This window comes from Ips typographus, linkage group LG8 (assembly GCF_016097725.1).
Source record: "Ips typographus isolate SLU linkage group LG8, UJ_Ityp_2.0, whole genome shotgun sequence".
Classification (NCBI taxonomy): domain Eukaryota; kingdom Metazoa; phylum Arthropoda; class Insecta; order Coleoptera; family Curculionidae; genus Ips; species Ips typographus.
In genome coordinates this window covers 6419904-6436156 of record NC_138429.1, presented here as the reverse complement: position 1 = coordinate 6436156, position 16253 = coordinate 6419904, and the positions used below count along the sequence as shown (strand labels likewise).

The following is a 16253-nucleotide window of genomic DNA, read 5'->3' as shown; positions in this document are numbered from 1 at the left end:
ATTCCATCACGTATTGGCTGTATGTATTCAGGATGTTAAATTAACACATATTTACATCGTTGGAATCATCTAAATGTCCTGAACATCATTACATTTCTCATCTGTACACTACTGTACGAAAGTACTGTCTGAGGTTTTTTTTTGGGTGAGTAGTGCTTCTACTCTCTCTATTTCAAATAAAAGTACATATTTCCTTTTTTATGCAGATTAGTAGTTATAACTAAAACGCAAAATAATGTATATCTTAATTTGTAGCTCCCCAAGAATGAAAATATATCCCGCAATCCACCCAAGCCCACACTGACGAATAACATATCTATTATTTATGGAACAAAAAATGTAAATGTCTCCCTGAAATTGCTGCTCATTTATTCTAGGTATTACTTGCCCTTTAAACTCTGAAATTTTCTTTCTTTCTTATTACTGTTTCGAAACCCACACACTTAGCACTGTAACTATACAAGATTCTTCTATCTATTAAAAAGATGCTCCAGCAATATTGTAAAGGTTAAAGTTAACTTAAAGCTGTTTCTATGTCATCATTATTTTTGTGAATTCACGTGGTGTATCTTCTAGGGCATTAGGTAAAATTAAAAAAAACTCAAAATAAATTTGCGGTTTCCCGTCTCCGTGTTTTCCAGCAGGAGCCTCTATATGTGTATATGGATTCCAAGGTGTGCGCCTGTCTGGACCTCTGTTTCGTCCTGCAGACGCTGTTCCATGGTGGCGTTCCACTCAGTTTGCAGGCTTTCAGCTCAGGATTAAAACGCCTCGGGAGTTGAAGGATGTCCCCGCTACTTGTCATCTGATCGCGTTTCAATTTCGCCGATCCTCGCTGCGTTTCCGAGATTTTAAATAAAAAATTTTTTTCCAAAACGTGACATGATTTACTGAAAAAATTTTGTTTGAAAACTGTTTTAACAGCATTTTAGTGTTTTGCAATGTTTAGTGAAAAATGTGACCCCTAAAAATTGTTGTGATATGAAATTTGTTGAGTGATTGTCAAACAATTTTCGGTATTTATAATACTGATTCTGGTGTGTTATCGACCATGGCTTTTCGGATTTGCCTGCTGCTCTGCTTTGCGGTGTCTGCTATAAATACAGGTAGGTGGCTCCAACAATTTGCCGTTTCTAAATTTTTGATGTGATGTTTCTGGGGAATTTAGTAAGATCCCGGTAATTTAACGCTCTCTCTCTCTCTCACACACTAAATCTTTGAAATACTGGTTTTGTGTGATTAATTTGTGTGATTAATTTGTATTTACGTTTCTCTCCAACCGGCAAAATTGTGCGTCACTTGGTTACCTTTAAAATGGTTAGAAAATCGTTATATATTCAATTAATTAGTAGTGATTTCTTAGTAAAATGGAAAGTCTTTTACTTCACTAATTAACAGATTTGAATATTTTAGTTTATAGAATATCTATTTAGCCATCAAGTCATTTCATTCTATTGACAGATAATGCAGGAAACATTCGGCTACATTTGTGTGAGACATTTAACTCAAATTTAAAGCAAAACTATAACAACTTTTGTGTGGTTAATTTCCTTTTCCAAAAACAACATCAGTGGCAAATTACAAGTTCAATAGTGCTAAAAATAACACCCTGTAAATAATAAAAAAACTGTATGACTAAAAATGTAGCCTCTAAACAGTTCTAAATTTTAGCTCAATATCTCACAAAGTAGGAGCAATACATATAGGGCATACATACAAAAAAACGCTTTAACACGTCAACATATATTTATATATCCTGTCCACTAAAATACTATTATACAGGGTCATCCATAAAGAAGATACCACGTCGTCAAACTTTTGATTTTGCTATTTGCGTTTCTAAAATCAAATTTTATTTAAGGATTAAAAGAAATGTTCGAAGAATATCATCAAATGGATCAAAATCATTTGCAATCAGTGTCAAGGTAGTATAAAATTGCACTGTTTTTCAATTCAAATCATACTGCTCTCACTAATTGTCCTCTATGTCAGTCACTGTTAACAGAAGATTAGTGCAAAACCAATACTAGTTTGAAAGTATCATTGGAAACGATTGTCAACAAGGTTTTCAAGCATGTCAACCTATAATGTTTATAACATTTGACTTTAAAAGTTGACTGATTTTATAATTGTAACTTTCCCAAAAAACCAAATTCCCAAACTTTGTAAACCATTTTCAGTGTTTGAAAGTTGATCAATTGATCTGAAAACTGGAAATTGACAACTTTGAATTGACCTCAAATTTATTAAAAACTGATTTGATAATTTGAATTTTTTCAGTAAGAAGTAACCAAACTGTAAATAGTCTTTACAGCTCCATGGAGCCAAATTTGGCTAGTTAAGACGTTTAGAAACGCTTTTATACTTATTACGTCACGTGACAGTTGTCATAACTGTCAAAACGCACTCACCAGTGACATGAAAGTATAAAATGCCCAATATAGATGTGTTTCTTTGAGGAATTACACTGTAAGTTGGTTTTACAGCTTCATGGAGCCAAATTTGACAGTTGGGACGTTTAGGAACACTTTAATATTTTGCTTGCCTCAATCAATTTTCATAATTGTTTAACCATTTTAATGCATGAAACATGTTGAGAAAACTGGAAAATTATTGGAATTGAACTAGACTTGAAATGATACTATATCAGCATATTTATTTTGTATAGCCTCCTATAAAGCCAGACGTGAATCCCATTGATTATTTTTCAAAACAGACATAAGCTATAATTTTGTTTAGCTTATTTTAGTTTAAGTCCATTACCTTTGATGACATTAATTCTTAATTTTTTTTTTGTAAGGCACACGATATGTTTTCCATTTAAAAAACACAATTATTCCTCTAACAAATTATTATAACTACTTTATTATGTCATTAATTACAAATAATCTAAACTTGGATATTTAATGTAATAATTCAAAACATCAGCTACACACATATAATTGTCAAACAGACCAAATATTAATAATAACATAGGTTTGCTTTAAGGGCAATTAAAATAGCAAAACCCCATATCTAGTAAAAGCTTATGCATAAATGCAACTCGTTCATGGGAGAACAATAAACGACTACCCACTTGTTTGAGGTTGGTTGGAGCGTTTAAATTGTATTTTAAATATACATGCTTTGCGTATCGTTTATGATGAATTCCAGTTGGAAAACACTTTTAACAGGGAATTGCTTAGAGAGTTGGTGGCTTAATGGAATTTTTAAGAAAAGTCTAATTCAAGGAAAAATCGCTATTTAAAGTTAGGTGCCCAAAACGAGTAATACGAAGAAATACAGTTTTGCTCACGGGATGGTTTATTACATAAAAATAATTGATTTAGCTGTAGTCCAATCAATCCAAAGATCAACATACAGTAACAATTTTACTGGTGGTTATAGGAAATGATACAGATTTGTCATGAAAAAGTGTATACAGTTGGTCTTACATTTGAGATATAAACCCTTTTTGTCTTTTAATACATATTTAACTAACTTAAATAAAAAAAATGGAAAGTTCGAAAAAATCAGATTTTTAAAAGACTGAATTTAAAGTTAAATTTATTAAACCTGGAGTTACAGAAAAAAATAAAATTGAGTTAAGGTGGCAAAAATTCAAAAATTGTATTGTATTAAGCTATACAATTACCAATTTGTCGTTTTGTGAGTAATACTGTTTATTAAAAAATATACTAAAATTTAACAGAGATTTACAAAATTAAGATTTTAAGGACTGATGGAATTTGACTGAGTTTAAAAAAAGAGACAGAAGAAGTATTCTGATTTACTGCAATTTGGCAAAGTGCCATAAGTCTAGTCAAAAAATCTTAAATTTCCACTACTCAAATGTGGTTTAGGCAACAATTTATCGATCAAGAAATATTGTGAAATTAAAAAAATCGTACTAATTTCTGATAAAACTGGTGCTCGCTAGATGAGAAAAATAGAGTCCAAATTAGAAGGTTTATTGGATTCAACAAGATGCCTTCTAATTGGGCATGTTTGCATCTGGTCGATGTAGTTCCAGGCAAACAAATCCTCTAGATTTACCAATCAAAGTCGACGAACATTGCGAGAGTTTGAGAAGCAATAAGACTACAGTGTAGGCTAATTTATGGTGAAGTAATAGACAGAAATGTTCAAAAGTTTTTAAGTTTCATTTGGAATATTGTGAGTTAGATAATAGTGAACATTTCAGTGTTTTTTTGAAGAAAATAGGTGTAAGAGAATTCTTTCACTGTAATATTTTTGATATCATAATTGACAGAAGTATTCTCAAAAAATCTAATTTTTGTTAAGTTAAAAAAACTAAGCACTATGTGACTTTAGCTTACTAAAACTCAATTATAGTCTATAATTCTGTTCACAATGTTATTTAAGTAAACTAATAAGTTAAAAATGAAATTTTCTTAATAGAAAAAAATACGTAGAATTTTATATTTAAAATACCTTTTAATCTTCGTAATCGGATAGTTATACTTAGAATTAAATGGAAACAAAGAGAGTATCGAATTCATTAATAATGCAAAGACACGGACGTGCCAGTAAGCTAGGAAATTCAATATGTTTGGCTAGTCTTGAGTAAAATCCATTTAGTCCTAAGGGTGTAATGAACCCACTTATTTTATTGACAATCAATAGTCAGATCAGTTAGCGATTTTCCCTGCTTTTTATCACTCTGCTATTAAACTTGGGCCTGCTTGAAAAGTAAAAGGATCGTTTCCAAAACCGTTCCTGCCAAACAATAGGTCCTTTTTTGTTTTGTGAAACACAATTCTGTAAATATAACCCTTGGATAAACAGAAAAGCAAAATAAAATTATAGTCATGCGATAGTCACATTAAGCTTGATTTCGGCCTCAAACAGGGAAATAAAAGCTACCACGCCAAATGTTTATTGCAGTCCGTTAAACTAGTTTCAATTTTCATAATTGTCCTTTTATACTGTTCTAGAGTTTGATTAGCTTATTGGAATATTTTAATGTTTTCAGAGTTCAATTCGATTGAAATTGTTATTGTTGGCTTGGTTAGGGCCAAAAATTGTTAAATTACAGACTCTGACACTATAATAAATACATATTTGTATATTGTTTATTAACGTGTTCATATTACATTCTATACTATACCTGAATCCGCATTTACTATTTAGACCTTGTTCCCATATACAATAACTACAAAGTCCAATTAACCGGTTTTCGGGATCAACCATGAGAAATAAATTGTGTTATACCTATAACGGGAATAAATGCTTTACGTGTTAAACAGGCCAAAACTTTGGTCCTGGCTATTGATCTTTTAATATTCATCTCGTGGCTGTGTAAACTTAATTACATCATCAGAATTTTATGGAAAATACGTTTTACTACTATTTTAAGGGGGTTAATAAAATGTTGTAAACATACGCTTTTAATATAAAATGCCAACAGTCAACAAGCTGTAATAGGAAGACAAATACAAAAATAAATTGACAAACAAGGTTGTAATAAAATTTTGATGAAGTATTTTTGCGATATGTTACAGATGATTAATTGGCAAAGTTGTACAGAGGGAGTAACAATTAACTTTACATTGTTGTTCTGAGATAATCTCTTCTTGTGCGATGTAGTATAAATAGAGACACAAACTTTTCAAGGTAAAAGCTGACATTTTCCTAGTCACATGACTGTTGTTGACAGGTGTCAATTTAACTCTACAGTGTTGCCAGCTGCGAATTTAAATTATCACGATCAATGCTTTAACAATTTTAGCTTTTCCTACTCTTTAAATGTAATTTACAGGCTTCATCTATCCTTGTGTTTGGCTAATATGACGCAGTTTTTTCACATACATTCTTCTTCTGTTCTTCTTCTTCTACTTTTAGAGGCTTCTGACAGATTTCTAGAAGGTTTACCAAGCTCGTAGAGGCCTCTGAGAGTTCTAAACCATTCTCAAAGGCTTCTGGCAGTTCTAAAAGACTCTTAGAGGCTTCTGGAAAATTTTACAAGATTTCTAGAATGTTTACAAAGTTGTTACAATTCTCTGGCAGTTCTAAACGATTCTCTTACAAGTTTCTTGAAATTTTTCTCAGCTGTTAGAGGCCACTGGCACTTTTTCTAAGGTTTCTAGAAGGTTTACAAAGCTCGTAGACATTTCTGACAGTTCAAAACGATTCTTAGAGGCTTCTAGCAATTTTGTAAGAGTCTTAGAAGGTTTAAAAAACTGTTAGAAGATTCTAGCACTTTTTCTCAGATTTCTAGAAGTTTTTACCAAGCTCGTTGAGGCCTTTAACAGTTCTAAATAATTTAAAAAGACTTCTGGCAGTTCCAAAGAATTCTTAGAATCTTCTGGCAAGTTTAACAAAATTCCTAAAATATTTAGAAAACTCGTAGAGGCCCCTGGCAGTCCTAAACCATAATATAGGCTTCTGGCTATTTTTTCTAAGATTCCTAGAATGTTTAAAAAGCTGTTAGAGGCCTCTGGCAATTTTTCTAAGAATTCTAGAAGTTTTTACCAAGCTCGTTGAGACCTTTGACAGTCCTAAACGATTCTTAGAGGTTTCTGGCAATTTTTCTATTCCTAGACGGGTTGAAAAACTGTTAGAGCTCTCTGGAACTTTTTCTAAGATTTCTAGAAGTTTTTACCAAACTCGTTGAAGCCTCTGACAGTCCTAAACGATTTTCAAAGGCTTCTGGCAGTTCTACACGAGTCTTAGAGGCTTCTGGTATGGTTTACAAGATTCCTAGAATGTTTACAACGCTCGTAGAGGTCTCTGGCAATCCCAAAAGATTCTTAGAGACTTCTGAATTTTCTAAGATTTCTAGAACGTTTAAAAGCTGTTTGAGGCATCTGGCACTTTTAGATGATTATTAGAGGCTTGAAGAATGTCCAAGAAGCTGTAAGAACTGCCTCTTCTAGCAATTTTTCTCTCCTCTCAGAAGCTATCATCATGGCTATTCTCAATTTTGATGCTGCAGCTCTGAACAAGTGAAAGGAACTACAGTTATTCCATTTTTTTAGGTTATTGATCCAGGAAATGCGTATTTTTCATCTGCTTCTTTTTCCCTGCATAACATTTTGCAACAATACTTATCCTCTTATCACGCCCAAGTAATGCATTTTTTAAATTTCAATTGTGTTCAATTTTTTATTTTAGTTTCTCATTCTTCCCAGCACACCTTCTTTATTTTGCCCAACTATGATTACATCTCAAATTCTTCCAGTCGATTACTTATACATATTTTCCTATAACGTCCAGGACTCCATCCCATATAACAACACCGATATGGTAAAACATTGGACAGTTGTTCCTAAGTATTTGTGCTTACTGACTTTTCTTTACTAGTTCTCATCCATAGGTTTTCTTGTTGCTGTTAAAATAATTTTGCAATGGTCATAAATTTGGTCTTTTTGATATTTTTAAGGTAAGCCAACCAACCTCTGTACCTAAGTGTCTGTCTATCGTTTCGGCAGTAAGTATGGTGTCGTCTGCATACCGAATATTGTTAATGGGCCCTTCTACACTTACCTAGTGCAATTTTGGGTTTGACTTTTGCCATTTCATGTTTATATTATTTTCGCAATAGGTATGGTGTCGTCTGCATATCGAATATTGTTAATGTGTTTTCCATTCCCCTTCTACATCTACCTAGTGTAATTTTTGGACCTGAGTTTGGCCATTTCAAGTAATTTTGTGGTAAAAAACTCGGTCTTTTTTGGCAAAGGGAGTATCTTTTCTATTTACTAGTGTTTTTAATTTTGGGTGGACATTTTATTTAGTTAATAAACCGTCTTGCAGTCCAATCAATCCATCAGTGTCTTCTTTGGGTTATTTGATTTTTGCTTTTTATTTTTGTTACTACTTGAAGGTCTCTCTGGGTACTGAAAAGTTTACTTCATCCTCAAATTGTTGTTAGATCGTCTGCGTATCCTTAACAATACAGCTACACGCTAACAGCTTCTTTAGTAGATAGTTTATATCAGTAGGGAGATTCCTTGAAAACATCTTCTTTTCACTGTTATATTGTCACGTTAAGGGGTAGCCCAGAGGAAAGAAAACTCAGGTTTCCACAGGTAACCCACTTTATTTGTGAAGTTAAATTAATAGGTACAATAATCTTACACTTGCTTGTAGAATAATTCCTTGCATTTTAACATTACTCTTCAATAAAAAAATTATTACGCCCTTGAGCCATAAAAATTTGTCGTTTAATAAAAAAGTCGTTATCATCCGATTGAAGGTACCAATATTAAAACAGCCCTCTTTCCGCTTGTTTTCCGGCCAATAAATTTGTGGATACAAAAAAAAAGGAACGAGGAGAAGGTCAAAGAAACGATTTACAAAAGAATTGACTTAATTAAACATTTAATCGATAGTTATTAATTACCTTTAGTTTCTCGGTCGAGTAAAAAATTTTCGCCATGTAACCAATCTATTGGAAACATTGACAATGCGCCGAGTGGAAGCTAGGAACGTGAAAGTAAAAATAACATTTAATTATCCGTTTCTCGTTAATTTTCCAAGGGGAGTTTATGGTAATACGACCCATTTAGCAGAGCGTGAAGAAATTGTCGTCAACGTTGGGCTTCAAATTTGTTTTGTCGCCTCCCTTCTATTAAAATTTCGAATTCAGGATAAAATGTAAATTCATTCATTGGTTAAAAAAACACACTTCCGAATAATTTACCAAAAAATATTTACGCAAAAGCTTTTTTTTTTAGTGATTCGTCAATTAATTTTTGAAGGAGTTGTTCGGAAGAAATGTTTGTTAAGAAAATAAACCGGTCCTATTAAGGAAAGCTTTTATTCTAGCGCAGGCTGCATTAATATTCTGCAGGACTGTGAGTTTATTTTCTATTAAAATTTCACTTGAAATGTAGGTCAGTATATATTCGCGTGACTTTATTTAAATATCGAATAAGAAGGAGAAGATTAAAACTTATAGTGTAAACGTGACCACAGTTACAAAGCAGATCCAACGAGCAACAGACTTAAATATCAAAAATATTCTATTTCAGACTAACTCAAGCCACAAAAATGCGAGACCGCAGACGAAAATAGCCCTTAAGAAGCCGTAGATTGTCGACCCCCCAAAACGTTACAGAAATCCAAAGCCGAATTAAAGTCATGCAACGGACGCATTATCGTGGCTTTCCTTGTAATGGGCAAATAAAAGCCAACACGCTCAAAGTTTTATTGCATGCCTTTAGTCGTGTTTCTTTCCCAGTTGATATCTTGCCAACCGAAAGAATTACGCATTTCATGAGGGTTATATGTGCTTTAGTTTCTGCATTTGCAGCATTACAGGTGCGGAAATCATTTTTGATTTTTTTCAGTTACTGCTATTTTGTATAATGCAGGTCCTGACTGGCCAGATTTAAAGAGGCTCCAAAGAGGCATATCAATGTGCTCTTACCATACTAAAAGAGTTAACTTCTAAATTATATGTAACATTTTTATTTAGAGTTTATATTTTGTGTTTTATACATGCCACGATTTTTAAATGAAATATTGCGATACATTTTATTTGAAAAATATTGAGCCTGCTCTGTATTTTTTTAAGGGAATTAGGACAAACTCTATTTCCTCTGATATCAGACAAGATAATTCAATATTTATAAAGAAAGTGTTATCTTGTGTGGTCGGTTTTTTTTTGTTATGTAAACGGCAGTGTTGGCAAGCAATTACTGAAGAAAGTTCAACAGTCAATTAGACGAGTAACCCTTACACACAAATAGCACATTTGTAGCATTGGTTTGTATTCGGTGTTGCCAGGTCTGAGAAAAATTTCCACATCTCTAGGTGATTAAAGCAATCAAAAATATTGTCTATACTTATACAGAAAAAGAAATTGAAAATTTTGTCGTGTTTCAGTTTATTTCAATCATATAATTCAATCTGTCATAAACTGGAAAACTATCAAATACCACTGCATGAAGCGCTAAAATTACAAACCTTATTTAAAACCCGAACAATAAGTGTAAATCTTATTATTATGCTTTTATTGTTTAATGAGTGATTTTTTGGCAGTTACCACGTGTTCCTGTCACAATGGTGGTAATTATCAAAGACAACTCCATGAAGTTATCAAACTATAAAACATTGCTTTAAGGCAGTACAAATCATACTTAAAGTTTGTTTATATGTCTATGAATACAATTTTGACATTTTTTACATAGAAATATATGTTTCGAACCGAATTCAATCCACTGCAAACGTGTGAATTGGCAAAATCAAATTCATTGAACTATTAAACAAAAACAATAACTAGAAAAGCGTTCAAGTTAGTGTTAAACTACGTAACATGTTTTGTAGTTTTAGAAGTTAAAATACAAATAAAAACTGTCAAATACCACTATAAAGCTTTTAAAGTAAAAAAATATGTTCATAAGCAATACAGTTGTAAATCATTTTAAGTAAATTTTATAGATTTATGACTTGAGTTTTGCTAGTTGTGATTTCTAGAAATGTTTTTAAAAATCCTGTTCGTTTTGAGATCCGCAAATTCATGTTTAGTAATTTGCAAAGTATTTTGTAACAAGGTAAGTTGGGTTAGATCGTCAAATTTAAGGTTCAAGAATTTGTGCTAGAACATTTTACACACATTTTAGAGACATCCTGTATAAGGTGGTTAAAACTTTTTTTTAGTTAATTCCAACAAAGTATACAGCTTCCTAACTAATTTTTACAACGGTTGGTACATCGATAGATTGTTCTCTATTCCATTCAAAACCGATTTTACTGATTACAGTTTCTTCTACTAAATAACTTTTAATCAACAATAATATTTTTATAACAATTCTCCTTCTTACTAATTTATTATTACTTGATGTTCAAAGTACTTTAACAATTTTATTTAGTAAACTTTTTTAAGTACTAGCACGTGAATTAAATATAAACTTTCGAAGTATAAATAGTCGAAATCGATGTTTGCCACAATCAAACATTCGAAAAGCTCTATAGAAGCAAGTAAATGGACTATTAGTGATAATACATTTATTATTGTATTTCAATTTAGCAAAGTTTTCATTTACAACTAAATATCATAATAAAATATCATCCTAATTTAAGCTACAGAAGGTAATAAAAAGTGCTGAATTAGTATTAAAAAATTGTTAGGCATAAAATAAGACTTGACATTTTTTCCCCATTTTAACATACTCTGTCTAGTTTTGAGTTACATAAACCTGCACGTAATATGTAATAGATAATGATGAACTATCATTTTCTTTTCTCTTCTAGGTTTGTTTGCTCATTATATTTAGGGTAAATATCGGATTACCAGTGCAATAATTGCGTCAATTTGTTGGAAATATTCGGGGTTGTCCGGTATAAGTTTAACCTAAAATTGTATAGAAGCAGTCAGTGTTGAAATATTTTTTGGTGTACATTAAAATGTTCCTAAAATTTACAAAACTGTAACGATAAAAATTAAGCTTGATAAAAAAACGCTTTATCAAACATATTAATTAAGTTACATTAAGCGTAATAATTGTGTTTAATCGAACAATTATGGAACCTCAGCTTCAAATTAATCGCTTCAGACTGGGAATGCCAATTGCATGCGTTAATGCGTTGATTTGCATGTCAGCTTTGCCCTCCCTGTATGTATATATATGATGTTATTATGCTTAATACTGGTCCTGTAGGGGTTGTCAGCGTTAGGGAGGCACGGTTAGGGGACATTTGCCTAAAACGAATTTTAATGTCAGCAACAGCCTTAGATTTTTAATTGTGGGAATATGCTGGACCAACTTTTCAATTTGTGACTTAAATATAAAGAAAAACTATTTCAGAAATTTCCTTAAGCCAGATGTGTTTTCCTAGTGTTGTGCAGAAAACTGAAAAATATTTTGCAACAAACGTAATTAAGTAATTTCAATGTGATACTTGGATATCCTGGCATATAATTACAACATATTTAAAAAGTAATTCGTAAATTAAACCACTTAAGCTCTATGCTTTAGAACTTCCCTACCAAGAAAAAAATCCTAATTAATCATCGATTGGTTATTACATTTATTACAGCTTTATGTTGTGAGTAATCAGAAAAGATAAAACAAGGACAAAAATAATTATAAAAAATTAGAGAGTCAAAAAATCATAAGAATATGAAAAAAAATTTATTGAGCAGTTTTATGACTTCTTAATCTTACTTAATAGATAAGAAGCTCATAAGTTTGCTAATATGTTTTTAAAGGCCTTATTATGTTAGATTATTTAGAATACAAGTGCTTAACAAGTAGTTTAATCAAACGATAAGTCAATCAATCAAACTAAAATTTGCTAAAACCTGCTCTTCAACAGATAACTACGAGAGATTAGCCCATATTAAAAGTTCATTTATGTTTACAAGGTAATGGATTTATTTCATATACATTTTTTTTAAATGAAAAATATAGTTGTATAGATAATTCCAATTATACTCGGTGGTCAACTACGATTCGAGGTAATTTTGTTGATTTTGAGATATTTACCATTAATAATTGAAATTTTCAATATCTTGAAGGCTGTAGCAGGCAAACGGTCGATGTTAGGACAAAACGGTTTGCATGTTCTTATTCTATTTTTTTTTCAATAATTGTAAATGTCTGTATTACGACCGATTTTTCAAAATTTAGAAAAAATTGTAAAGTTTTTAAAATGCGCTCATAATACATATAAATCACAGAAAAGTAAGATAAGAATATGCAAACCATTTTGTCCTAACTTTCAAATCTTGAAAATTTCATTGTTTAATGGTAAATATCTCGGAACGACAAAATTAAACTACTTAAAGATAAACTTCAGAACAAAAATTGTTTAGGTCAAGTACCAGTATTCGAAGAAAATGAGAGTAGGAAAGAGGACAATATACTCATGATTCAAGGAAAAGTTGAAGGAACGAGACCCAGATGGCGTTCGCCAAGCCGATGGATAGACCAAATGATGAAGTTTACTGGAAAGTCTTAAACTTACTGGAAAAAAATAAAACATGCGTTTCTGATAGAGATAAGTGAAGAGAGATAGCCAACACGGCAACATGAGCCACAAGCATAGGATCACAACACTTCAAGGTGCGTATTCTTAAAACGAGGGAAGGGAATTATTAACAGAAAGACCTGTAGAATGTGACAGGAACCCGCCATTGTCAGCTTCTTCTGTCACATTCTATCAACAGTTCTGTTGAGTATTCCGTTTCCTGCTTTCAAGAATTAGGCCCCAGGATGTGAAGTATACTGTAACTGACTGTGATGATTTGTTAAAAAGTATCTAAGCCGTCTGTAATTCGTAATAATTTTACAGGAACTTGCCAGTTTACTAAAAATGTTATTTTGACATTTACGAAATAGAAAATTAATTAACGAATATCAATTTGTTAGTAGCTGCAACCAAAAATTAGCTTGTCAACTCAGGTTGGTGTGGTTTAAATGAAACACACTGTAGATTTATAAATGATTTAATTCTACAACGCATGCAGGTAGAACTAAAAAATCTACGAGATTCCTTTTTTCTTCATCGATTGCTGCAAATATTTTACTAAATTCACAGTTCTCGTAAACAAAGTATCACTAAATTTTGGCAATAAAACCCGTAAGTAATAACCACATCTTTGAAATAAAATAAGTTGTTTTATTGTGAATTTTATAGAAAATATAATCAAAACAAGTTTTTTTTTTCACTTACCAACTAAAAAAATTAACTATTTACTACACTTACAAAAAAGTCTATTCGAGTTTAACTTCCATTTATGTTCTAGTAATACAGATATCCTTTTCGTTCAGATCGACTAAAACACCGTTTAGCTATCGTTTTTCTAATGACCTGAACGATCCACGCTATAACATGGAACGAAATAATAACGACAAGAACTATAGCTCCATATTTGGCCGTCATTCCCACATCATCCCATTTAAGTATAGAGTAAATATACGGTGTACCGTCCCTAGAGTATGTTTACTTCGGTTTTATGAAAGAATTTATTACGTTCCCTATACCAACCTTGCTGTACCTCCACAAATATAGTAAATATAGGTAAAGATGAGGTAGATTAGAGAAAATCCCACAGGGTATACAAAGTGTATTAAACGTACAGGATGCGCCACCAAGCACAAATCTGTAAACATTAGGATCGAATTCATTCCGTGGGCCATAAAGTTCATTGTTGACCAATATTCCGCTGTAAACAAAATTTTTTTTCTCAATTTGTCCGGAAAAACTATTTTTGTACCTACCTTGGTAAAGAAACGTCCAATATATTAAAGATATAGTAAAAGCTAATGGTGTTGCAATCGTGCTAACCATCCAGTATAACCAGTACAGATTGCTAACAAACTTTACCAATTTTCCTTTCTCAAACCGATAATGTGCAATAACGGCGTAAAATAACATTGAAAAAGAAAAAAATGCCTGAATAGTACAAATAGATAAACCCCAATTAGTAAGGTATATTCCCCAAGTTTTTTGTCCATCTTCTGTCTCCAGAATGTAAGTTAATATTGCTATAACTAAGAAAGCTAGGAATATTGATACCCTTAGAAGCAAGTATATTATGCTAGGGCTATCCCTGTCCAGTTGCCACTAAAATAAACTTTGTTTTTAAGCTTTTATTTTAAATTTTAACTTGAGAATACTCACTTGGGAGGTAATAAATAATCGTGGATCATAATGAGTAGGTTTAATATTGCAGTGATCCTTCCAGTTAACCATTTGTTCCTTTTCATAATTAATCTGAGAGAGGACACAATATGTTTCATTCTGATGTAAAAAATCTAGGTCATACTTACGTTATAATTTTGAAATTTCATTATTTTGTCTCACTAGGAATAAGTTATTGATTTCAGGTTATCACTCACATATAAATTTTTGATGCTTCTTTATCGCGGTTCGTTTAGATACTGATAAAGTGATCAAATTGATCCTGAAATATATGCAAAACCTGGAAGCACTCCGTCAATTATCAGTTACGTTTAATATTAGTAAAAGGAATGTGGTAGTCATGATTGGCGAGATGGAATGTTTCCGGCGGATTAAATATTATTCGTTGAATCATTTAAAAATAATTTGAACTGGGGAAATTTAATGAAGATTAGTGGAAAAAAATAGTATATTATTCAACAAGTAAGTAACTCATGAAGGTGTGGTGTTTGCACATAATTTATCAAATGAGTAGTGGCCCAACTCTCTTTTTAGATAAGGTGTTCTATAATATAACATTTTGTTACACAAATGAGAAAAGCAGTTAGTTCCGTCTGTTGAGTAATAATCGGCAAAACTCACGGGTGGATAATGGGCGTAATTACTATTCAAAACTAATAATTAAGCATATTATTAAACAGTAGTAGAAAATGTACTATTACGTTAGTAGTGTGGTATGAGCATTTTGATAGTCACATATTTGCCATAACACAAGGGAAATGTTTTATAACTTCAACTTTGAGTTACGTAATAAAATATTTTTTCTACGTCTGACACGGTAATGATCCATTACATAGCTTCCCTTGAATTATGTAATGAGGAATTTTACAGTCACTAGTGCGATAATAATTGATTGCACTAGTGCGGTAAAGCACCTTAAGAATACAATAAAACAATCATTAGTGCACTAGGGGCTGTAAAATTCCTTATAACGTAACTCAAAGTTAGAGTTAAAAATTAATATTTTTTGTGTTAATCGTAGATATAAATATAATCGTATAGAATAAAATATTGTACAATACTCGTGTGGTATAGCAAATTAATGAACTCGTGTGATCACCACAACTCGATCTACGATCTCGTCGTCGCAATGCTTTCCATTCGTGACTATAAAAATGGTCATACCACTCTAGTAATGTAAATAACTATTACCGCTCTAGTGTCGTATTGGTTATTTACAAAACTAGTGTAGAATGACCATTTTTACGGTCACGAGTGGGAAGTATTGCTATGGAATTGATACTATTAACTTTATTTCTACTAAGCCTATCTCCTTTATTCGAGAAGTTACAAAAAAAGTGTAAAAAATGAGAGTTGTAGGAAATTTCATCCTCTACAAGATTGTATTAAGATAGTTTTGCCTTTAAGGGCTACCTTAAGGAGTTACAAGGCAAAAAGTGACAGAATGTACCAAAACTGCTTTTTTTAATCTAGCTTCTTTTCGACTGAGCGTAACTTCGTTATTTGAGTAGCTACAAAAAAATGTAAAAAAAGAAAGTTGCAGAAAATTGTATTCTCTACAAGATTCTATTAAAGGGTTTATGCCCTTAAATTAAATTTATTATGCACTCGTAAGAGCCATTAGTACCAGCTATACTGATATAAATAAAGTGGTT

At 31.9% G+C, this 16253-nt stretch overlaps 2 protein-coding genes across 3 annotated transcripts in view; one reads left to right on the top strand and one right to left on the bottom strand.

Moving 5' to 3' along the window:
* Nucleotides 1–735: 735 nt before the first annotated feature.
* LOC145732582 (neurotrimin-like) overlaps nucleotides 736–16253 on the top strand; it is a 209754-nt gene continuing 194236 nt past the window's right edge. For both annotated transcript variants that reach the window (XM_081984935.1, XM_081984934.1), the window contains exon 1: nucleotides 736–1106. In XM_081984935.1, the coding sequence (XP_081841061.1) occupies nucleotides 1052–1106 (55 nt within the window). In that variant the 5' untranslated portion in view covers nucleotides 736–1051. The remainder of the gene's footprint in view (nucleotides 1107–16253) is intronic.
* LOC145732473 (protein rolling stone-like) lies at nucleotides 13552–15332 on the bottom strand. Its single transcript, XM_081984759.1, has 5 exons — nucleotides 14727–15332; nucleotides 14578–14670; nucleotides 14175–14520; nucleotides 13942–14119; nucleotides 13552–13885 (listed from the first exon to the last, which is right to left on the bottom strand). The coding sequence occupies exons 1-5, from the start codon at nucleotides 14745–14747 to the stop codon at nucleotides 13696–13698; spliced, it is 828 nt and encodes a 275-aa protein (XP_081840885.1). The 5' UTR covers nucleotides 14748–15332; the 3' UTR covers nucleotides 13552–13695.

Bases quoted from the DNA above. Each gene is read 5' to 3' on its own strand.
- LOC145732473 (XM_081984759.1), bottom strand. From the start codon at position 14,747: ATGAAATTTCAAAATTATAAC. The intron at 14,521-14,577 runs GTGAGTATTCTC...AGTTTATTTTAG, and splicing joins GATTATTTATTACCTCCCAA to TGGCAACTGGACAGGGATAG. The intron at 14,120-14,174 runs GTAGGTACAAAA...TTTTGTTTACAG, and splicing joins TTGGACGTTTCTTTACCAAG to CGGAATATTGGTCAACAATG.